At 39.8% G+C, this 24,840-nt stretch overlaps 1 protein-coding gene across 3 annotated transcripts in view; it reads left to right on the plus strand.

Moving 5' to 3' along the window:
* Positions 1-24,840, plus strand: part of LOC124622447 (UHRF1-binding protein 1-like) — a 442,870-nt gene that overhangs the window by 15,905 nt on the left and 402,125 nt on the right. For all 3 annotated transcript variants that reach the window (XM_047148146.1, XM_047148147.1, XM_047148148.1), the window contains exon 3: positions 19,992-20,183. In XM_047148146.1, coding sequence (XP_047004102.1) covers positions 19,992-20,183 — 192 coding nt within the window. The remainder of the gene's footprint in view (positions 1-19,991; positions 20,184-24,840) is intronic.

A 24,840-nucleotide genomic window follows, 5' to 3' on the forward strand; every position in this document is an offset into this window, starting at 1 on the left:
ATCCTTACATTTGTACTCTAGCCATCCCTGCTTAGCCATTTTGCACTTCCTGTCAATCTCATATTTGAGACGTTTGTATTCCTTTTTGCCTGCTTCATTTACTGCATTTTTATATTTTCTCCTTTCATCAATTAAATTCAATATTTCTTCTGTTACCCAAGGATTTCTATTAGCCCTCGCCTTTTTACCTACTTTGATCCTCTGCTGCCTTCACTACTTCATCCCTCAGAGCTACCCATTCTTCTTCTACTGTATTTCTTTCCCCCATTCCTGTCAATTGTTCCCTTATGCTCTTCCTGAAACTCTCTACAACCTCTGGTTCTTTCAGTTTATCCAAGTCCCATCTCCTTAAATTCCCACCTTTTTGCAGTTTCTTCAGTTTCAATCTGCAGTTCATAACCAATAGATTGTGGTCAGAATCCACATCTGCCCCTGGAAATGTCTTACAATTTAAAACCTGGTTCCTAAATCTCTGTCTTACCATTATGTAATCTATCTGATACCTTTTAGTATCTCCAGGATTCTTCCAGGTATACAACCTTCTTTCATGATTCTTGAACCAAGTGTTAGCTATGATTAAGGGATCTAATATTCCACACTCCGGGCTATAGAATGCCTGTTTTGTTTCAGCTGATGAACACATCCTCCTGAGTAGTCCCTGTCCGGAGATCCAAATGGAGGACATATGAAATATTTTACCCAAGAGGATGCCATGGTCCTTTAACATGTTAGAGCTGCATACCGCTAAGAAAAATAATGACTGTGTTTTCCCTTTGCTTTCGACCATTTGCCGTGCTAGCATTGCAAGGCCATTTTGGTTGATCTTATGAGGCCAGATCAGTCAATCATCGAGACTGTTGCCCCTGCAACTACTGAAAAGGCTGCTGCCCCTCTTCAGTAACCACATGTTTGTCTGGCCTCTCAACTAATATCCCTCTGTTGTGGTTGCACTTACAGTTCGGCTATCCATGTCGCCGAAGCACACAAGCCATCCCAGCAACCACAGGATCCATGTTACACGGGGGTGATTGGGGGAGAGTCTTAAATTACACCTTTAAAAAATCATACATGCAAGAGGATTGTACAGACATACCATTTTTTTGCCATTGCACAGAATCCCATGTGAAGGACACAGAAATAGGCATTCATGGTGTTGAGAAGCAACTGAAAGAGCTGAAAATAAATATATCGCCAGGTCTGATTGGAATTCCTATTTTAGTTTAACAGAGAACATGCTTCAGCATTGGACCCTTACGTAACTTGCATTTCTCATCGATCTCCCATCCTGTGCAAAGTCCCAGGCAACTACACAAAAATGCAGGCGACTCTCATGTATAAGAAGGGTAAGAAAACAGACCAACAAAATTGCAGACCAGTATCCTTGACATAGGTCTGTTGCATAATTATTAAGCATATTCCAAGCTCAAATATAATAAATTTCCTAGAGACAGAAAAGTTCTGTTGACAAATGAGTATAGAGTTAGATGGCATCACTCGCATGAAACTCAGTTTGCTCTTTTCTTGCAATATATCCTGCTAACCACAGATGAAGGGCAACAGACTGGTTCCATATTTCTAGATTTCTGGAAAGGTTTTGGCACAATTGACCATTGCAGACTGTTAAAAAAAGGTACGAGCATATGAACAGCTTCTCAGATGTAAATAACTCAAAGACATCTTAAGTAATAGAAGCCAATACATTGTATTGCATGGTGAGTATTTGTCAGAGACAAAGGTATTGTCAGGAGCACCCCAGAGAAGTGTGAGAGGACCACTATTATTTTCTATGCAGGGCGAATGACCTAAAACTTGCACCACAAATGTTGCAGAATGGAAAGTGCTATTGATGTGAGGTTTTCACAGAATAGATTGGTAGTCAGGGGCTCGTATTGTTAGCCAATCAATAGATCGCAATAATACTTGGAAAGTGTATTTTTGTGCAAACATACTCTTTTTTTTTTTTTTTTTTTTAAATGGAACAATACTCATTGACATTTACAATCTAAAAGTAGGGTAAATTAGAATGTCAGTGGTATTTCGTGCCGGATTTACTGCGAGTTATTTATGAGATACTGTATTTTGAAAAGTTCTAACAGACAGTTGTATAGTACCTTTGGTAGCACACACTTAAGAACTACACAAGTGCATACACTATTTATGTGGATTCTGACCAGTAACGAGACAACTGACCATCATAGTTGTGTTCAAAATGACCACTGGCAGTGGCAATACACTCTTGCAGTCCGGTATGAAATGACTGCTGCATGCGTGCTAGCATTTTATACGTCGTTGCATGTTATCGGGTGAAGTTGGTATGTCCTTGTGGACAGCGTCTTTCAGCTTTCCTCACAGAAAAAAGTGTACGGATGTCAAATATGGGGAATGGGGTGACCAAGGTACAGGTCCCCAGCATCCAGGCCAATAATTTGGAAATAATTCTTGAAGACATACTGTAGTACTTTGTGCACTGACAGCCATAATGTTGATAACACAGGTTCCTTGGTTCCTTAGTCTGCAGAGGAATGTGTTCTAGCATTTGTGGAAGATGGTCTGTAGGAGGCTGCGATACTTGTGCATATTCGGTGTTCCATCTATGAAAAGTGGATCTTTGAGCTGATGGTACACTATCCCACACCACACAGTTTCACTCCATGGGCACTGATATTTCACCTGACGAAGCCAACAGGAGTTGTCAGCAGACCAGTAGTGTGTGTTTTGGTGGTTTACTGAGTCATGATTGGTAAATGTGAGCTCATCTGTAAACAAGATACATGATACATCTGGAGTGTCTTGTCTTAATGTCCGTGTACAGAAGTTAACGGGATTATCACAATTCTTTCCATGCAGCTCTTGATGGGGAGAAATGTTATACGGATGGAACCTATGTCGATGGAGAATGCATAGGACACTGGCCTGATTGACGCCAAATCCTTGTATGACTGCACAGGAGCTAACGTGTGGATCAACTAAAACATGAGCCCACTGAAACATCAGCAAGCATATGAATTTCCTCCTCATCTGTTGTCACTTGTTTCCTTCTGTTATGGCTTCTAGGTGTTATACTGCCACGTTCACATTTCTGGTTGAAGAGGTTGATAGATAATTGCTGAGATAGTTGATGTCTGTTGGGATATCTTGTCACACACACTGTACAAGAATGAACTGCATTCTTCTTGCACTCTCCATACTCAATGAGCATGATGACTTTTTCTGCATTAGTAAATACTATTGTCCATTCATGACCTACTGCTTGAACTGTCACACTCCAACTGACTAGCAAATCGTAGTGATCTCAAGGAACAAAAAAGAGCACTGTAAGCAAATATAAAAACATTGTACCTAGTTACTACGCAGGTTGCATGGCACAAACAAGTGTCAGTGTTGAAACTTTTCAAAATACATTGTCTCATAAACCACCTTACGCTAGAATCCTGCAACAAACACTATTCAAATTCTGATTTACTATACTTTTAGGTTGTTATGTCAGTATCATTGTTCCATGTAAATAGTGTATGTTTGCACAAAAATACACTTTCTAACTATTATTACACTCTGTTTATTGGCTAACAATATGAGCCCCTGACTACCAATCCATTCTGTGAAAACCTCACATCAATAGCACTTTTCATTCTGCAATGTTTGTGGTGCACGTTTAGGTGATTCGCAATGTATACACCAATGAGCTGATGGATAGGGTGAATTGCAATCTGTGGCTGTTTGCTGATGATGCTGTGGTGTACAGCAATGTGTCATTCTTGAGTGACTGTAGGAGGATACAACATGACTTGGACAATATATTTTGGTTGGTGTGAGGAATGGCAGCGAGCTCTAAATGTAGAAAACTATAAGATAATGCAGATGAGTAGGAAAAACAATCCCATGATGTTCGACTACAGCTTTAGTAGTGTGCTGCTTGTTGCTTAAATATTTAGGTGTCACATTGCAAAGAGATATGAAATGGAACTGTCATATAAGGATTGTAGTACGGAAGGCAAATGGTTGACTTTGGTCTATTGTGATAATTTTAGGAAAATATGTGTCATCTGAGTATGACACCATGTTTAGAACACTAGTTTGATCAATTCTTGAGTTCTGGTTGAGTGTTTGGAACTCCATCATGTAGGTTTAAAGGACGACATCGAAGAAATTCAGAGAGGGACTGTTAGATTTGTTACTGGTGACATTTGCACATTAGTCCATACAAACATTCTTGAAACAAGGATCCCCCTTCATACCACATTGGAAGTCTAGGTCCGTTTAGTCTCTGCAGTCACGGTTCACAATCTCTATCTCTGTCCTGACAAGCCACAACTACATCCAGTGCCCTAACTACCTTCCTTCAGCAACTCCTCCTCCTTTCCTCCTTGGGGATTTTAATGCCTGTCCTCCCTTGTGTGGCAGTGCATTTTTGTCTAGTCAGGAGCTCTTCATAGACCAGGTTTTTTTTTTTTTTTCAGACTGTGACCTGTGCCTTCTTAATGATGGTTCACCTACCCATTTTAGTGCCGCTTATGGCACCTTCTATGCCAGTGATCTTTCACTAACTACTGCTCCCCTTCTCTGTTCATTACATTGGTCACCACATGATGACTTCTGCAATAGCAATCATTCCCCATTGATTCTCTTGTTCCCTTCCCATCTCCCAATGGCCAGTTTACCCCCCTTTGCTTTCCATCCTGCTGATTGGTCTCTAAATACCTCCTAGGCCTTGTTGACCCATTCTTTGTTAGATTGTATCGATAAAGTATAGAGACCACTCATTTGTCTAAAAGTAAGAAATAAAGTAGATTAGAGAAACATTGACATGCATTTGAATGATTCTTGAAATCATTGTCTAACTTATAATCTTAGAATTTCAAAGAATACTATAGGATATTTGTTTGATGGATTGTATAGACTGTGGAGTTTGCTGTTATGCTGCCTTGACAGATTTCACACAACATTTAACTTGCTTTAAACTACTACATAATTCACAAATAATAATCACCATTAAAATAGTTGAAGCAGCAAAACAGTATCATTCAACAAAACTAAAAGCAAGCAAAGACTCACGAATTTAATAAAACATTGTTGATCGTAGTTCATTCATACTCCATGCGTACCTCAATATCCACTCTGTTTTTCTACTTCTCCAGCTCACAAATGTCTCTGAAACATAAAAAACCTTTTAGATTGAAGAGAAATAAATGTATGTGCATTGGATTGGCTTATCTTTAAAATTTCAAAAAAATTATTTACCAAAGTGACGTGACTTTTTTTTTTTTAGTCCTCACTAATAGTAGGTCTCCAATAAACTTAGTCCTATGTTTCTGCAGCTCTTTTCACCATTACTTGCTTAACAAGCCCTTCTCTCTCCTGTGGTGTGATGACTTTCCCTGTTGGTAACTCTGCATAACTCCGCTATAAGGTCAAGAAGTTTTATGTAGTGCGATCAAAAACTAATAGAAATATTTGTTTTTCTTAAAGAATCTATACTTATTCATCATCATCATCATCGTCATCATAGTCCCATTCAAAGGAATACCCCTCAGATGTAATACATTTGTGCCACAGATTATTCCAATCTTAGAAACATGCCTGGAACTGACTTTTCACTGTGATGTTCAGCTCCCTCATGTGTTCTGTTTTTACCTCATTAGTAGTGACAAAACAACAGCCTTTCATGGTTCTCTTCAGCCTCCGGAAAAGAAAGGGGGAATTTAAAGTAGACTGCGGCTGAAGTGAGAATTTGGATCGAGGAGGGAGGCATTGCAGCGTAATCCGTAAAGTTGTGTGAACCGCAGTGCCAAGCTGGCTTAGTGGCTAACACACATGCCCAGTAAGCGGGTTCGATTCCCAATCTTTGTGCAAATTTCACCGCTTCAGTCTCTATTCATTAAAAGAAGAGAAATAAGTTGCAGGAGCCCATGTCCAGCAGTTACGGCAGCTGAGGCAACATAATTTTTTTTTTTTTTTTCCTCCCCAAAAAATTATAAACAAGCATTGAGATGTGAGCAGGAGCAGTATTGTGATGCAATTTCCACAATTTGCCAGAATTCTGGTCTTTCGGATTGTTTCACACAAATGGTGCGTGACTTCCAGATAGTATTTCTTATTGAACGTACGACCATAAGGCTCATGATTGATTGTCTCATTGTAATCAAAGGAAACAGCAAGAAGAATTGTCACATTTTATTGAATTTGTCATACTCTCTCTCTCTCTCTCTCTCTCTCTCTCTCTCTCTCTCTCTTTGTCATAATTAGATCCATTAATTATGAATTACCCAGATGCATAGGTCATCAGGTGCCAATTGATGACCTGTGCTTTGAGGCAATGTATAGTTAATAGATCTGTGGATAACTTAAAAAAAGAGTTGAAAGTGGTTATCCAATAAAATAAGTGACCTGGACGGAATTTGTCTTTCCATACACTGGAACTGGCCAGTTGTGTCTGGCATTTATCCCAGATTCAAAGCTCTTTCTTCTCCCTCCTGACCCTGTTATTGAAAAGTACCTTATCTTGCAAGATTTCAGTGAACTTACGTGGTTCATAATGATCATAACTTTGATGGAGATAGTCAGTGAACTCTTCAACATAGTCTTCAGGGAAACACAACTTCCATTTCTCACTATGTTCATGCTTCCTTCTGAACAGAATCCCTTTATACAATTAGTAATTTGTTTGTTATTCATGGTCCCCACTACCTAAATGTCTCCTTACCAGTTGTTGTTGTTGTTGTTGTTGTTGTTATTGTTGTGGTCTTCAGTCCTGAGACTGGTTTGGTGCAGCTCTCCATTCTACTCTATCCTGTGCAAGCTTCTTCATCTCCCACTACCTACTGCAACCTACATCCTTCTGAATCTGCTTAGTGTATTCATCTCTTGGTCTCCCTCTACGATTTTTACCCTCCACGCTGCCTCCAATACTAAATTGGTGATCCCTTGATGCCTCAGAACATGTCCTACCAACCGACCCCTTCTTCTGGTCAAGTTGTGCCACAAACTCCTCTTCTCCCCAGTTCTATTCAATACTTCCTCATTAGTTATGTGATCTAATCTTCAGCATTCTTCTGTAGCACCACATTTTGAAAGCTTATATTCTCTTCTTGTCTAAACTATTTATCGTCCATGTTTCACTTCCATACATGGTTACACTCCATACAAATACTTTCAGAAATGACTTCCTGACACTTAAATCTATACTCGATGTTAACAAATTTCTCTTCTTCAGAAACGATTTCCTTGCCATTGCCAGTCTACATTTTATATCCTCTCTACTTCGACCATCATCAGTTATTTTGCTCCCCAAATAGCAAAACTCCTTTACTACTTTAAGTGTCTCATTTCCTAATCTAATCCCCTCAACATCACCCGATTTAATTTGACTACATTCCATTATCCTTGTTTTGCTTTTGTTGATGTTCATCTTATATCCTCCTTTCAAGACACTATTCATTCCGTTCAACTGCTCTTCCAAGTCCTTTGCTGTCTCTGACAGAATTACAATGTCATCGGCGAACCTCAAAGTTTTTATTTCTTCTTCATGGATTTTAATACCTAATCTAAGTTTTTCTTTTGTTTCCTTCTCTGCTTGCTCAATATACAGATTGAATAACATTGGGTAGAGACTACATCCCTGTCTCACTCCCTTCCCAACCACTGCTCCCCTTTCATGTCCCTCGACTCTTATAACTGCAATCTGGTTTCTTTACAAATTGTAAATAGCCTTTCTCTCCCTGTGTTTTACCCCTGCCACCTTCAGAATATGAAAGAGAGTATTCCAGTCAACATTGTCAAAAGCTTTCTCTAAGTCTATAAATGCTAGAAACGTAAGTTTGCCCTTCCTTACTCTAGCTTCTAAGATAAGTCGTAGGGTCAGTATTGCCTCACGTGTTCCAACATTTCTGCGGAATCCAAACTGATCTTCCCCGAGGTCGGCTACTACCAGTTTTTCCATTCGTCCGAAAAGAATTCGCGTTAGTATTTTGCAGCTGTGACTTATTAAACTGATAGTTCGGTAATTTTCACATCTGTCAACACCTGCTTTCTTTGGGATTGGAATTACTATATTCTTCTTGAAGTCTGAGGGTATTTCGCCTGTCTCATACATCTTGCTCACCAGATGGTAGAGTTTTGTCAGGACTGGCTCTCCCAAGGCCATCAGTAGTTCCAATGGAATGTTGTCTACTCCCGGGGCCTTGTTTCGACTCAGGTCTTTCAGTGCTTTGTCAAACTCTTCACACAAACTCTTCACGCAGTATCGTATCTCCCATTTCATCTTCATCTACATCCTCTTCCATTTCCATAATATTGTCCTCAAGTACATCGCCCTTGTATAGACCCTCTATATACTCCTTCCACCTTTCTGCTTTCCCTTCTTTGCTTAGAACTGGGTTTCCATCTGAGCTCTTGATGTTCATACAAGTGGTTCTCTTATCTCCAAAGGTCTCTTTAATTTTCCTGTAGGCAGTATCTATCTTACCCCTAGTGAGATAAGCGTCTACATCCTTACATTTGTCCTCTAGCCATCCCTGCTTAGCCATTTTGCACTTCCTGTCGATCTCATTTTTGAGACGTTTGTATTCCTTTTTGCCTGCTTCATTTACTGCATTTTTATATTTTCTCCTTTCATCAATTAAATTCAATATTTCTTCTGTTACCCAAGGATTTCTACTAGCCCTCGTCTTCTTACCTACTTGATCCTCTGCTGCCTTCACTACTTCATCCCTCAAAGCTACCCATTCTTCTTCTACTGTATTGATTTGCCCCATTCCTGTCAATTGTTGCCTTATGCTCTCCCTGAAACTCTGTACAACCTCTGGTTCTTTCAGTTTATCCAGGTCCCATCTCCTTAAATTCCCACCTTTTTGCAGTTTCTTCAGTTTTAATCTACAGGACATAAGCAATAGATTGTGGTCAGAGTCCACATCTGCCCCTGGAAATGTCTTACAATTTAAATCCTGGTTCCTAAATCTCTGTCTTACCATTATATAATCTATCTGATACCTTTTAGTATCTCCGGGATTGTTCCATGTATACAACCTTCTTTTATGATTCTTGAACCAAGTGTTAGCTATGATTAAGTTGTGCTCTGTGCAAAATTCTACCAGGCAGCTTCCTCTTTCATTTCTTAGCCCCAATCCATATTCACCTACTACGTTTCCTTCTCTCCCTTTTCCTACTGCCGAATTCCAGTCACCCATGACTATTAAATTTTTGTCTCCCTTCAGTATGTGAATAATTTATTTTATTTCATCATACATTTCTTCAATTTCTTCGTCATCTGCAGAGCTAGTTGGCATATAAACTTGTACTACTGTCGTAGGCGTAGGCTTCGTATCTATCTTGGCCACAATAATGCGTTCACCATGCTGTTTGTAGTAGCTTACCTGCATTCCTATTTTCCTATTCATTATTAAACCTACTCCTGCATAATCCCTATTTGATTTTTTTGTTTATAACCCTGTAGTCACCTGACCAGAAGTCTTGTTCCTCCTGCCACCGAACTTCACTAATTCCCACTATATCTAACTTTAACCTATCCATTTCCCTTTTTAAATTTTCTAACCTACCTGCCCGATTAAGGGATCTGACATTCCACGCTCCGATCCGTAGAACGCCAGTTTTTTCTCCTGATAACGACATCCTATTGAGTATTCCGTAGAAATGTTGGAACACGTGAGGCAATACTAACCCTACGACGTATCTTAGAAGAAAGATTAAGAAAAGGCAAACCTACGTTCCTAGCATTTGTAGACTTAGAGAAAGCTTTTGACAACGTTAACTGGAATACTCTCTTTCAAATTCTGAAGGTGGCAGGGGTAAAATACAGGGAGCGAAAGGCTATTTACAATTTGTACAGAAACCAGATGGCAGTTATAAGAATCAAGGGGCATGAAAGGGAAGCAGTGGTTGGGAAAGGAGTGAGACAGGGTTGTAGCCTCTCCCCGATGTTATTCAATCTGTATATTGAGCAAGCAGTAAAGGAAACAAAAGAAAAGTTCGGAGTAGGTATTAAAATTCATGGAGAAGAAGTAAAAACTTTGAGGTTCGCCAATGACATTGTAATTCTGTCGGAGACAGCAAAGGACTTGGAAGAGCAGTTGAACGGAATGGACAGTGTCTTGAAAGGAGGATATAAGATGAACATCAACAAAACCAAAACGAGGATAATGGAATGTAGTCAAATTAAATCGGGTGATGCTGAGGGAATTAGATTAGGAACTGAGACACTTAAAGTAGTAAAGGAGTTTTGCTATTTGGGGAGTAAAATAACTGATGATGGTCGAAGTAGAGAGGATATAAAATGTAGACTGGCAATGGCAAGGAATTAGTTTCTGAAGAAGAGAAATTTGTTAACATCGAGTATAGATTTAAGTGTCAGGAAGTCATTTCTGAAAGTATTTGTATGGAGTGTAGCCATGTATGGAAGTGAAACATGGACGATAAATGGTTTGGACGAGAAGAGAATAGAAGCTTTCGAAATGTGGTGCTACAGAAGAATGCTGAAGATAAGGTGGGTAGATCACGTAACTAATGAGGAGGTATTGAATAGGATTGGGGAGAAGAGAAGTTTGTGGCACAACTTGACTAGAAGAAGGGATCGGTTGGTAGGACATGTTTTGAGGCATCAAGGGATCACAAATTTAGCATTGGAGGGCAGCGGGGAGGGTAAAAATCGTAGAGGGAGACCAAGAGATGAATACACTAAGCAGATTCAGAAGGATGTAGGTTGCAGTAGGTACTGGGAGATGAAGAAGCTTGCACAGGATAGAGTAGCATGGAGAGCTGTATCAAACCAGTCTCAGGACTGAAGACCACAACAACAACAACAATTGAGTATTTCCCCCCCCCCCTCCTCCCGGAGATCCGAATGGGGGCTATTTTACCTCCGGAATATTTTACCCAAGAGAACGCCATCATCATTTAATCATACAGTAAAACTGCAAGCCCTTGGGAAAAATTAAGGCCATAGTTTCCCCTTGCTTTCAGCCGTTCACAGTACCAGCACAGCAAGGCCGTTTTGGTTATTGTTACAAGGCCAGATCAGTCAATCATCCAGACTGTTGCCGTTGCAACTACTGAAAAGGCTGCTGCCCCTCTTCAGGAATCACACGTTTGTCTGGCCTCTCAACAGATACCCCTCCATTGTGGTTGCACCCACGGTACGGCTATCTGTATCGCTGAGGCACGCAAGCCTCCCCACCAACAGCAAGGTCCATGGTTCATACCAGCTGTATAGCGTCACAAGAATTCTGTGGCCTCTGTAGATTCTTGCACACACCTTTGATGTACTTTATCTTAAACTGACACTCTTCCTCATCCTTATCGTCGTCATCAACCTGTTCAACACCAATTTGTGGTCTGGAAAAGGCATCACCACCCTTGTTATTAGTACCCAGATGCTGTAATGAAGCTGTTATAAGAATGCTTCCCATCTTGTTATCTGATATGTAGTAATTTACATTCCTGCAGCAAACTGGGTACTTCATGATACGTAAACACCACTGTTTTGTGTCCTAGTAGATATTTCTGAACTAAGTCCACATACTACGGGAAGCAACTCCTTTGCTGATATTCCATAAGACTTTTCATGTTTTGACTGCATCCTGCAAGCGGATGCTATGCTCTCAAGCTGCTATTCAGATTCCATAACTGCTGCTGCCAGTTTGTAAATAGAAAGACAATGAAAGGTTTTGTTCATGCGAGAGTGTGTTGTTGCACAGACTTTACTTTATTCTACAGAAGACCTCATTGCTCTTCTTAGACCAAATCCAAGCATCATTTTCCTTCACCATTATACTGTGACTTGGGAAATTAAAACATGTTTTTGAAACGAATTTGTGACAGAATCTATTCATTCCTAAAAAGGTTTTGAACTGCTTCCTGGTTTTTGGTATTGGAAATTCAGCATTGCCTTGATGCTGTACTGTTTTTGTAAGTCTATGACTTCTCATTGTCTTGATTCTAAAATCCGACACTTGAATTATGAGAGAAATGTGGATAAATGAATTAATAATTTATGAGAAGAAATTGATAGCTTTGTAACAAGTGGAATTTTGGGTCGGTCCAGGGAATGTGCTCGCATAGCTTAAATGGTAAGATGACCATTTGTGATAAACAGGAAATCTGGGTTCCATTCCTGGTCTGGCACAAATTCTCATATTATTTAATCGGATAGATAAAAAATCTACTCACCAAGAGCAACAGAACACACCCACATAAAAGACTGTTGTGACTGGCAAGCTTTTGGAGCCAGTGGCTCCTTCTTCAGGCAGAAGGGTTGAAGGGGAAAGTAGAAGGGTGAAGGAAAAGGACTGGAGAGGTCTAGAGAAAGGAGTAGTTCTTGGGAAAGTCACTCAGAGCCGTGGGTCAGGGAAGACTTACCATATGAGAGAGGGAGACTGATGACTTTCCCAAAATCCACCCCTTTCCCTAGACTTCTCCAGTCCTTTTCCTTCACCCTTCTTCCTTCCCTTCAACCCTTCTGCCTGAAGGAGCCACTGGCTCCGAAAGCTTGCCATTCACAACAGTCATTTATGTGTGTGTGTGTGTGTGTGTGTGTGTGTGTGTGTGTGTGTGTGTGTGTGTGCTGCTGCCGCTATGTGAGTAGATTTTTTTTATCTATCCAATTAAATAATTTTATTAGTAACTGATTGTTTTCATTGATGAAGTCTCATATGTCACGTTAAGTAGTACATCTATACGTATTACAGCTAAGTTGAATTTCAGGAATAAATTTCAATATTTGTAACTGTAGTTCATCATCAGATATAGTACCAAAGTGAGTTAAGATGAGGCTTTGAAGCTCTGGCTCCTTCTTTACAGATCCCCACTTACTCAATTAGAGTTTTATTCCTTTTCTCCTGAATGCGTTAAATAGTTTCTCAATTAAACTGCAATCTTATTCCCAACTGGGGAATGAAATTAATATGTCATTAACATATGTTGTTAATTTACTCGTTAGCTGCTTTCCTAGCACAATACTAAAATTGCCATTGGAAAGTTCAGACCAAATGTGACAATGCATAAGAAAGCAGTGTACTGCCAAAGGTATCTGCCAGAACCTAGATATAAGATCCATATTGGACATAATGTTTACCCGAGTAAACTGCTGTGACGATTAATCTCTGGATGGTCTGTGCGCACACACACACACACACACACACACACACACACACACACACACACACACACACACACATCTCCACTCTTTCCTACTCCATCTCGATTAGTACCTTTCAAAGCTGCATCTTTGATTTATAGTGTTTGTAATAATGGCTTGCTTGGCTTGTTGCTCAAAATGCATTCAGAATTCTGGAGCTTCAGAGAATGCACCACAATATTTCTCTAACAATTCAGAGACTTGCTTCATCTTTCTTTTATGCCCTCTGTCCCTTTACTTGTCTCATTAATTGCACAAACTGATTTTTTCTTACACAACTGCCAAAGTTGTCAGCAGACTCATGTCAGAATTAGACTGAAGCTGCAACTTCATTCCTGGATAAGACCTTGTTAAATAGTACTGTAAAAATCATTATTTTGTTCTGTAAACCAAAACAGTTTCCGACTTGCATCATCTGTTCCATTATCTATTATAAAATACAGATTTCAGCTGGGGATCAGTAATCATGACTGACGGAATTAAATATAACCTGTTGTGAATGTTGGGAAAATCTACTTAGTTACTGGATTATTTTGCTTGTTTGTTGCTGCTTGTATCCTCATCCCAGTGTCTGACATATCTGCTCACTCAGTATGTGCTCTTGTGTTACCTAAACACATTTGGACAAACCACAAACTTGATTCCCTGTATCCTGTAAAGCCTCTGCTTCAAAATCTCCTCTGTTTACTTACATTATCATTGTATTCTAGTACTAAATGTCCCCTTGCATACATCATCATTGTATTCTAGTACTAAATGTCCCCTTGAGCTTCTGTGCCTTTAACAAATCTTCAAAATTATCTTAATAAGCAACTGAATGCATGGTAGTCACATTAATTTGCTTCTCACCCTCAAATAATTTGTTGTAAGTTACCTTTCATGAAATATTCTGTTTTACAGTGCATTGTAGCACCCTCACGTATTTTAATTAAGTGGCTGGTTTTTAATTGCTGTCTGACCTCACTTGGTCCGAGTTACAATCCTGGCCTTACGAGGAAAAACCCAAAAAAACTTATTTTTTTGTTATTTTCCATTTTTATTGAACTCTACATTCACAGTGATTTAGCCCTCTTTACATTATTGTCCATATGCCTTAACACACTTGTAACAATGCTTTTGCCAATGCTGAAAACAATTCTGGACATTTTGAGGGAGGATACTGCTCAAAGCCATTCATGTGTTTTTTTGGCATGATACCCATCACTGAATTGCTTTCCTGAGTGTGTTCCATTTGTGGAAACCAAAAAAGAAAAAAAAAAGGTCAAACAGAGCCAGATCAGGTGAGTCGGGTGTATGAGGCACAAGCACCATGTTGTTTTTTGCCAGCTGTGTGGGCTGGAGCATTGTTCTGGTGGAGCAACCATTTCCCATTCCTCCACAGTTCTGGTCATTTTTGTCGCACACTCGTTCACAAGCTTCTCAACACATCTGGATAAAGATGTTTGTTCATTGTGTGTGCTGGAGGAATGAATTCTCCACCATTGACATCAAAGAAACAGTCAACATTATTTTCACATTGTATCTCACTTGATGTGCTTTTTTAGATTGTGGTGACATTTGATTTTTCCACTGGCTTGATACTTACTTTGACCATATCGTACCTGTAACACCAACTCTTGTCCCAGTCACAACTTTTTTTTGGAAAGTTTGGATCATTCGGTACTTTGCTCTTCAAGTTGTTGCACACGTTCACGTGGTTCTCTCTTTGGTCATCTGTGAGAACCGAGGAACAAATTTTGCAGATAGCTGTCTCCCTTTCAAATCTTTGCTTAAAATTTGTTGGACCATGCTCCATCTTACTTTTGTTTCCTCAGAAATTTGGTCAATGGTTCTTCGACAATCTTCATCAGTGGCATGTTTGATTGTGGCAATGTTTTCATCATATCTTCCTGTTGAAGGATGGCATGGGCATGACATATCTTCAGTTGATATTTTACCAGATATGAAATGAGAAAACCACTCTCAGACCTGTGTTTTTCTCAAAGCATCATCATTAAAGGTTTGCTGAAGCATCCCAATAGTCTCGACTGCAGTTTTCCCTAACAGAAAACAAAATTTTGCACAGACTGTTTGCTCCTTCTTGTCTGCCATGTCATTAATCACCAAATGTTGGAAATAGGCAAACAAAAGAGCACTACAAACAAACCACATAATTTCAACGCATAACTACAAAGGGTGCACGTGCAGCAGTTTGATTCCAGTTATTTGTGGGCCTCCTTGTATTCATCACAGTGTGGGCCTCGAGTGGGATCCCTCTTTGTTTCCCCACTTGTAAATTCTGTTATATACCGCATTTGTACTTCCTATCTTTTTTGTCTGATCTGTCTCTTGGAACCCAGTTTCCCACGTTACTGTCTTGCCTTCCATTATTTCTATTTCTTCAAGGCTCTCTTCTTGCTTCCTATGCAGTTTCCTATGCTGCCAATATACTTTTCTTTATTCCTTCTGTATCTTTTGTTGTAAGACACATTTCTGTTTCTGGCCCCATGCATTGCCCTCTGCAAGTTCTGCCTGACAGTCTTGAAACTTATAGTACCACCCCTCCTTTCTATATAACCTAGGTAGGTGTCTGTGTCTTCATTTGGCACACTAATCAAATCCCATTGAATATTCATTAATCAAATCCAATTGAATATTGTTAGGTAGACAACCTATTTTTCAGGATAGAAATTACTGTAAATGTACCTGGTGGTGGTTCTGAAATGCGTTAGATTTTCAGTTTCTTCATACAGAATGCTTTCGTGCTTTTTCCTGTGTGGTCTTTGTGTGAAACCATTCAGAAACTCATTTTGAATCTGTTGAGTCCTCCGAAGATAGGTGCCCAACGTAAACACAGCAGAAAATGAACCCTGCTACACAACTCCTTGGCTACAGGAAAGTGGCCTACGAATGCACTATCACAGTCATGTCACAGGCCAATATATCTTAAACTCAATTACTCTGACAACAAGTGAGTAACAAGAATAACAATTTTTTAAAATAATGTACTTCAAAATCTCTTCAGCTATAGCTTGTAGAGAAGCTGTGGCACTAATCTAACTAATAATCATAGCAGAGTCACAGATAGGCACAACATAAAGATTGTCAAACAAGTAAACTTTCAGCCAAGAAGGCCTAATCGGAATTAGATACCATACACATATACCCTCATGCAAATGAAACTCCCACAGCCACGTGGAGTGGCCATGTGGTTTGAGGCGTTCTGTCAGGGACTGTGCACCCCCTCCTGCCGGAGGTTCGAGTCCTCCCTCGGGCATGGGTGTGTTTGTGTGTGTGTGTGTGTGTGTGTGTGTGTGTGTGTGTGTGTGTGTGTGCGTGCGTGTGTGTGTCTGTGTGTGTGTGTGTCTGTGTGTGTGCGCGCGCATGTGTGTGTTGTTCTTGGCATAAATTAGTTTAAGTTAGTTTACGTAGTGAATAAGTTTAGGGACTGATGACCTTAGCAGTTTGGTCCCCCCCTTAGGAATTCACACACATTTGAACATTTGAAACTCTCACAAAACTGGCCTCAGCAGCAGAAGACTGGTGTGTGTGTGTGTGTGTGTGTGTGTGTGTGTGTGTGGGCGTGCGCACATGTGCGCCTCTTTGGCTGAAAGCTTACTTGTTTGGCAGTCTTTTTCTAATTCCTATCCGCGACTCATCTACCTTTTTCATACTATTGTCATTATTCCATCCTTGGTTTTAGATTGTTTACTCTAACTAATGAAGTATACAATTGCTAAATAATCTAGTTGAAGTTCAATATGGACTACAGTTTGGGGTGTTTAATTTCAGTCTCTCAGTGGGGAAAGTGTCCCTTTGACACTCAACTTAAACTCTGTGGCAACTGGGGATTGGAATTGCAGGAACTGGCCAAGTGTCACAATGCAACTGCTTAAATTATGTGCTCATCATATGAATGTCATCCTATGAACTATTTGGCAGATAAATCAGGTACTTCCGCATTGCAGTGGTCTCTGTGGTGACCTGCATAATTATTGTTGGATGAATGGCCTATTTCAATGTCTTTTGCAGGATGATAAAATAGTTCCTGGTAGGAGTGCCATGTAAGAGATGACTGACCATACTATGCAGGAGGCACCACACTGTTACTGCCTTGTGTGTGGTGCCCTCAAAAAATAATCCTGTGTACCATGTCTGACAGAGATACAGCATTCTTCTCCTGGGATAGTGGATAGTTGGGAGAGCAGGATTGGGGGGGGGGGGGATGGGGTAACCTGATGAAGCTAGCTTCATTAGCTGCATGCTTTCTTACTTGTGTCCGCAGTTCTTGGTCTGATGGTTAGCATTGCTGCCTCTGGATCATGGATTCCTGGGTTTGATTCCCGGCCAGCTTGGAGATTTTCTCCTCCCGGGGACTGAGTGTTCGTATTGTCCTCATCATTTCATCATCATTTGGGAAAATAGCAAGACTGAACAGTGAAAAGATTGCTATCTTCATTCCCTCCCTCTTCCCCCTCCCCACTCCAACTCCTGTTATCCCTCCCACCCCCACATCTCTTCTGTACCAGCACTACCCAGACCACTCAAGATCACTAGATCCCCACACTCTAGCCTTGGGCCTCAGCACCCAGAGACGACAGTGGCCATATGTGTGTAAGTTGTGCACTCATGAATGTGTGTTGTGTTTTTCTGAATCTGTCAAAGAACTTTCCCTGAAACTTTTAAATTACCTGTCTGCCACACACCATCTCCTCTTTGTGGCGATTAGCAGTTTATTCTAATTCATACTGTTACGCCACCCCTGCGTTTCCATTCTTCAGTTTTATCTTCTTTTTGAAATAAAGATGTGGATACGAGGGTGAGGGGGCAGGAGTTTTCCTTGGACTGAATAATCAAAATTCACATTGTTCTGAACTGACAAGTCCACTATATATTAAACTTTGCTAAAAAGATAAGTACTAAACACATTGTATTGCCATTAAACATGGTAAGTATATTGTTCACTGGCTCACAAGTCTTTTTTACAATTTGTACTTCACTTGTAATATACTTAACTTACTGTCAGAATAGAACAACTATTTGTCAAACTGTATTGGAATTTGAGAGAACCCATCACTTTTATTTTTTTCCTTCATTGAATACCTGTTGTGATTTTGAATTAATTCATTTATTATTAACTTTTGTATGAACAGCAGAAAAAAGTTATTGAAATATTTTGATATCATTTATAAACAACAGCACTCGTAAATTATAATTTTAACAAAAAAAAAATCCAGATTTATTGATTTTTATTATTGATTGCTGATTTTGTTCTACAGGGTGGGGCAAAAGAAAGGGGCCTGGAGAACAGAGTTTCAGGGTCAAAGAAACACAGCAAAGGAAAGAAAATACAGCAGTAGCCTGCCTGTAGTAGATGTTAAAAGTGACCATCATTCATCTCTTGGCACTTTTGGGCCCTGCTCAGCAAGTTGTTGAATGCAGTTTGAAGCTGGGCTGCTGGAATTGCCACAGTCTCATCTGAAATGTTCTGCTGCAGTTCTTGAAGACTATGAGTGTTGTTGCGATGCACCTTTGCCTTGCGGGCTCCAAACACATAGTAACTGGACGACACTGACAGCACTGACAGGTCAAGTGACTTGGATGGCCAGTGAGGTCCTTGACCCTACTGACCTCTGCTAACACCTCTGTCTGGTATCAAGATTGGTAAATGTGCTCCAAGGTGTGGCTGGCTGTATGGCCAGTTGCTCCATCCTGTTGGAAGTAAATGTGGGTCTTATTCTCCTTCGTTAATGCTGCCATAAATGGTACATAGAAGTCAGCATCTGGTGAATGATGATGGGACCAATAGTGCAGCCTACAGACACTGCACACCAAACCCCATCCGTCTGATCATGCAACGGTGCTTCATTCAAATTATACGAATTCTCTCCTCTGCCCAGAACCTGTGATTCTGTGAGTTGACATAACCATGAACGTGAAACCAGGCTTCCGTAAAGAACAGATATATGTGCAAGCCATTCATTGTTATGTCAATGAAAGCCACTCTCAAAACTGGAGGTGTTGAGGAGATTTTTGCCGGTTTTAAAGCATGAACAACAGATGCATTTGCAGGTTGAGGTCATCCACATGATCCACGTGATATGCAGGCTCTTATGACAGGTGCTGGGTTGATTTGATAGGACTCTGAGGCATTTTCTGGTGAACTGCAGCCACGTTTTCTGGTGTGCGGGCATATTTCGGAATGTTTTTTGACTTGTTCAAAACAGATTCTGTCTGACGCTGTTTTCAGACTAAGCATTGCACAGCACTGTGTGTTTGCACTTCGACAGCATTAAACTTACCTGCAAACAAATGACCACACGGTTTCCATGACTTTGTTGTCACGTAACTGCCCTCAACAAACACCTGGTGCTCTGTACTCTGAGTAAATTCATCCCCTTTGCACTGCTCCACTCACACTCACACAACCTGCACCACACCCTGAACTGTGTGGATCATGTTGCAGGAGAGTATGTGGTATGCGTGTCACAGCGTGTGGTTATATGCATACATTCACATCCAGTCATATCCACTTGTCTGGGTGACTTTTATTTGGCCCACCCTGTATATGACTATTTCCAGATAAAAGATTCAGATGACATCAGATAGCTGTCACCAGCTGATAATGTACCAGTTGGAGGCAGGTACCCATTGGTACTTACAGCAGCTCTGTGTAACTGCTCCTCACATCATCTGAGCTTCTGCTCTAAAGATGGCAAAATTTTCTGTGTCACTCAGCATTACAAATCTAGTAACTTTTTCTGGTTACTACGTTCGATCGTAGAAGCACCAGACGTATTTTAAATGCCAAACATTTTATTCTCTGCAATATATATATATATATATATATGTTGTTGTTTTGTTATAGACTCTGGATGAAGTACGTGTTGAAGTTGAAACCTGTGAAGAACTAAGATCAGTTTCTGTTCATCAAGGGCTGTCGTCAATAGCTGGGCCAGCAAAATATAGTTTCATAAATAAGGTTATTGATGGTATGACTGTCATTGTTAACACTGTGCGAATTACATTCAGGAGTCCAGCTTTCAAGGCGACTGTTCAAGTGAGTATAGATAAAAATCAGATACTTAATATAACAAGTAGAATGGCTACTTTGTTCAAAGAATTATCTTTTGTATATTTATAACCTTACTCAGGCACAAATAGAGCATAACAGATTAATGATAGCTAGTTGGTAATACAGTACGCAGTAGTGCATTGATAGCTTCCTGTCCTAGATAACTAGTACTTTCACTTTACTGACATGTGTGGACATTTTTCTTTGTTACGAACTGTGATTACAAACAGGACATGCAAAATGAGTTGTTGGGTTTACCTACAAGAAACTTGCTGAAATCGGACACTGTTCCATGCCACAAAATACATAACTGGTACAGATATAAAGTTGTTGCTGCAGGTTGTGTCAACTCAGAGGACAGCATATCAGAAAGAGAACATCGTAGTAACATCAGAGCAGTGTGGTGTAAGAGGGTGCCCAAAATGTTGAAAGTATTGTCTCCGACAAAAACAAAACTGGACAAGTCAGTTGACACAGAAATTCTTTCTGATCCTATCTTTAAAAAATCAAAAGAGCAAGAAATTGCGGACTTGAAGAAATAATTGGCTATTGCGAAGAGCAGAAATGCTTTAATGGAGCAAAAAACTGCAGCTATGACAAAAGCTATGAAAAGGGTGTAACTCTCAGAACAACTATTCCTGTTAGTAAGAATATGGGATGAGTAAGTAAGAAGGTTAAAACTATACTGTATCAGTGTTTCACCCAAGGAGGAGGACACAGCAGTCGCCCTTACTTTGGCAGCGTTATCTACAAAAAATATGCTTATCTAAGAAGAAAGAACTATCCTTTACCCTGCTGATCAATGCTCCATAAATGGGCAAAACAGTTTAAGTGTCAACTAGGAATTTTAAAGGAAGCACTAGATTTTACAGAGGCTAAGTCAGCAATGCTTACGCCATTTGAGACCACGGCTGTCCTAAGCTTTGATGAAATGAACCTTTGACAGCATTGCTGCTGTGATTCATCTGACGATGTCATTCTTGGAACAAACAAAAACGTCAAAGTAGTAACGATAAGAAGTTTATTTTCAAAGTGGAAACAGCCAGTATATTACAATTTTAATGTGAAACTGGCCAGCAGTTTTTTGAGACAATCATTACAGAACTTGAAACAGTTGGGGTTCGTGTTGTAGAGGTTATATGAGTATGTAATTTGGGAGTGAAAAATTCAAAAGCGAGGAAATCACTTGTATCCACTACTAAGATGTGTTTTTCAAACCCTGTAGGTAATACAAGGAAAATATGGGTTTTTACGAAGTACTCCATTTTCTAAAATTACTAAGAAATCACTTTGTTGACGATAGAATCACCTAGTCCATAGGTACCGTATTTGCTTTGAGACTGTGATCTTAGTGAGTCAGCAAGCTCCAGTGAAGATGTTACTCACAATGCTTTAAAATACTTGGCTAGATACATTGCCTACAAGTGCAAAAACACGGTCAGTTTATTTGTAATTACAGTCCTATATGCCATGTCGATGAAAAATGAACAGCTAAAAACAATAGGTGAGTTTGCTTCTCCATTATCTGAGTAGTTTGCTGCAATATCAGATTTCAGAATTATTTTTGTGTCTTTTATGGAACAAATGTTTCACATTGCAAATGTGAGGTGGAATCATTAGCAGCACTACTACAATCAGGATTTCCCACAATCAAAAAGAAAATCAGTGATTTTATGTAAGAACGAGAAGTTTGATCTGCATTAAATTTTCGAATAAAAGAACCATGTGGCATGCAATTAGGTGGGATTCAGTGAAAAGATATGTTCTCTGGACTGTGTCGTCTTCAGCAACTTCAAATTAAGTTTTCTGTGTCAACATCATCAGGTAATTTTCATCATCTCTGTTGTAATATTCTCTAAATATTCTCGGAACTAAAGTAGCACATAAAACTGTAAAATATTCAGCGTAGTCATGTTCTGAAGTTATAAGTTTCATTGATAATCATCTACAGCTAGCTTTGGAAATTAACATGTGTTGTCATCAATGCTTTTACCTCTTAACATTTCCTTTAGGATATTTCAAAAACTAATTCTTTCAGATCATCGGGAACCCTATCAGTGAGATGCTAAAAATGGAATGAAAAGAGATGTGAAAAATTCTTTTACAGTGTGAGATTTCCATTAGTGACTGTCAGCACTGGCCACCAGACGAACAGTATGGCTTCAGGCCATGAAGATGTGTAGTAGATCTCTGATTTACAGTAAGACACCACTATGTATATTAGAAAGATCTACTGTTGGTCTTCCTAGATGCAGGGAAAGCGAAGTTTAGGGAACATTAATAAGGAGAGTGATAGAGAAGCAGACTATACTGAGAAACACCACTATAAATGTGAAACATTGGAAAATCCAGGATGGAATGATGACAGGATGATGAAAAGGACAGATTGCTACTCAAGATATAGCAGAGATGTTGAGAGGAAGACAGGCACAGAAAAAAAAATCTTCTAAACATGTAAGCTTTCGGCCAGAAGGCCTTATGGCTGAGGCTGTCTCTGGCTGCCAGGTCGTGTGTGTGTGTGTGGGGGGGGGGGGGGGGCTTCTAACCAGAAGCTTACATGTTTAGTAGTCCCTTTTGTTGTGCCTATATGTGACTCAACATCTCCGCAACATCCTGAGTACCAGTCTATCCTTATCATAATATTTTCACTATGAATCAAACAATGAAAAATCCAGAATGAAATGTGATTTGTGACAGTCTTTTTGTTGTGCCTATCTGCAAATCAGCATCTCCGTTGTATTTTCACTATAAATATGAGATAGTTCTGTCAAATGAAGTAAGAATGGAAAGGATGACAAAGCAGACTGTACAAGGTAAGAATTGTACTAAGAAAGTTTACAGGAATAGAACAGGATGGCTGAAACAGAGAAACAGTGTGAAACAAAGAAGTGCACTATCTTCTTTACTTTTGTTATTGGTGATTAATGATAGAATGACACAAGCGGTAAGAGAGAGAGAAGACAGAATGACAGCAGTGGTGTTTGATGATTTTTTTTTTTTTTTTTTTTTTTGGAGGGGTGTGGGGGAGGGGTGAACGATGAGGGGGAAAGTACAGAAGCAGTTATATGTGCAGAGAAGAGGTTGAGCAAGAATATGGCCTAAAATTTAATACAAATAAGTGTTAACCGGTGATCATGACAAATGTAAATGGGTAGATCTATGCTACCAATCTGATGGGGGTGGACCAGCTGAAAACATTGAAAATTTCAAGTATCTGGGGATTATAATACAGGAAAATTCAAAAAATGACCAAGAGAATAGTGAATCTGCAAGGCAAGCTCATAGGTTTACAGAAAGTGTGAAAGGAATGATATGAAACAAGTAAATCACGCATAAAAGTAAGAAGGTGATATACTAAATAATATTATGTGGGAATGTACTGCAGAAACCAAGGTCATGAAGTTGGGGGGGAGGCGGGGGGGAAGTGGGAGCAAGTGAACTGAAGTTTTTGAGAAGTCAGATAGGCGTGACAAAAATGGAAAAAATGGAAAAATGTAAGTGTTATGGAGAAAAATAAATGTGGAATGTTTGCAATCTATGATTGAGAATAAAAAGATTGAAATGGTATGGTCATGTGAAGATAATGGGCAAGAAGAAAATGCCTGGGAAGATGCACGAGTTGAAGATAGAAGCAAGAGACCATGGAAAGAGCTAAGGGACAAGTGGCTAAAAGAAGGGGAAGAAAGCATCTGGAAGGGAGGAGAACACTGAACTAAGCAGAGACTTGTCACTTGACTTCCCTTTGGTCTTTCCCTTGGTGTCCTGTCCTCCATATTCATCTTGTGCATCTTCATAGGCATCATAGTCTCATCCATATCATTTTATCTTCTTTCGTTAGTCTTACATTGTTGGGTATCTTCGTGTTATCTTCCTAACCCATTCATTTCTCATTTTTCTTCCATTTTTGCTACACCTCTCTGATTTCTCAAAAAACTTCATCTCAGTTGCTTGGTCCTTACTTTTTACTCATTCTTTCAGTACCCAGCTGCAGCAGAATTACTGTATATTTTTTTGGGATACCACTTTCTTCCTCCTCTGAGGAACTTGTGTGTTCCAAACTATTCCTTGTGGACTTCACATAAAGCTATGAGGTTACCTTACCCATTCACGTATCTCTTGTACATTTCTTTCAATTTCTTGTATTATGCTCTCTCCAGTATCTGAAACTTCCTACTATTTCCAGCCGCTACCCACACAGTGTCAAGCTTACTATAGGTCTATACTTTTTTCTTGCTGTGGCGAACAGGTAACACTTCCCAGCATCAAATTTTAGTCCTAGCATCTAATAGCTTCTGTAGTTCGTCCTCATTGTCCTCTCATACCATTGAATCATCAGAAAACAAGATTGCTATAATCCTGTCTCCAATCTCTCTTGCCATTTGTATCGTATCATCCATCACCGCTATGAACAGTAACATACATAGTGTAATTTCCTCTCCCTGTTTCTCATCTTCAACACACACACTACTTATGCTTCTCTGGTGCAGTCTCCTCCTCCTCCTCTTCCCCCTCTTTTTTTCTCTCACAGTGCAGTTTGCATCTCAATACCTTTCCTTCTTAGTGCCTCCAACCTTTTACTTCTGGGTGCTGTGTCGCATGCTTTCTCTAAATCCAGGAGGACTATCTGTAGTGCTCTCCTGTA

This window comes from Schistocerca americana, chromosome 7, assembly GCF_021461395.2.
Source record: "Schistocerca americana isolate TAMUIC-IGC-003095 chromosome 7, iqSchAmer2.1, whole genome shotgun sequence".
NCBI classification, from domain to species: Eukaryota; Metazoa; Arthropoda; class Insecta; order Orthoptera; family Acrididae; genus Schistocerca; species Schistocerca americana.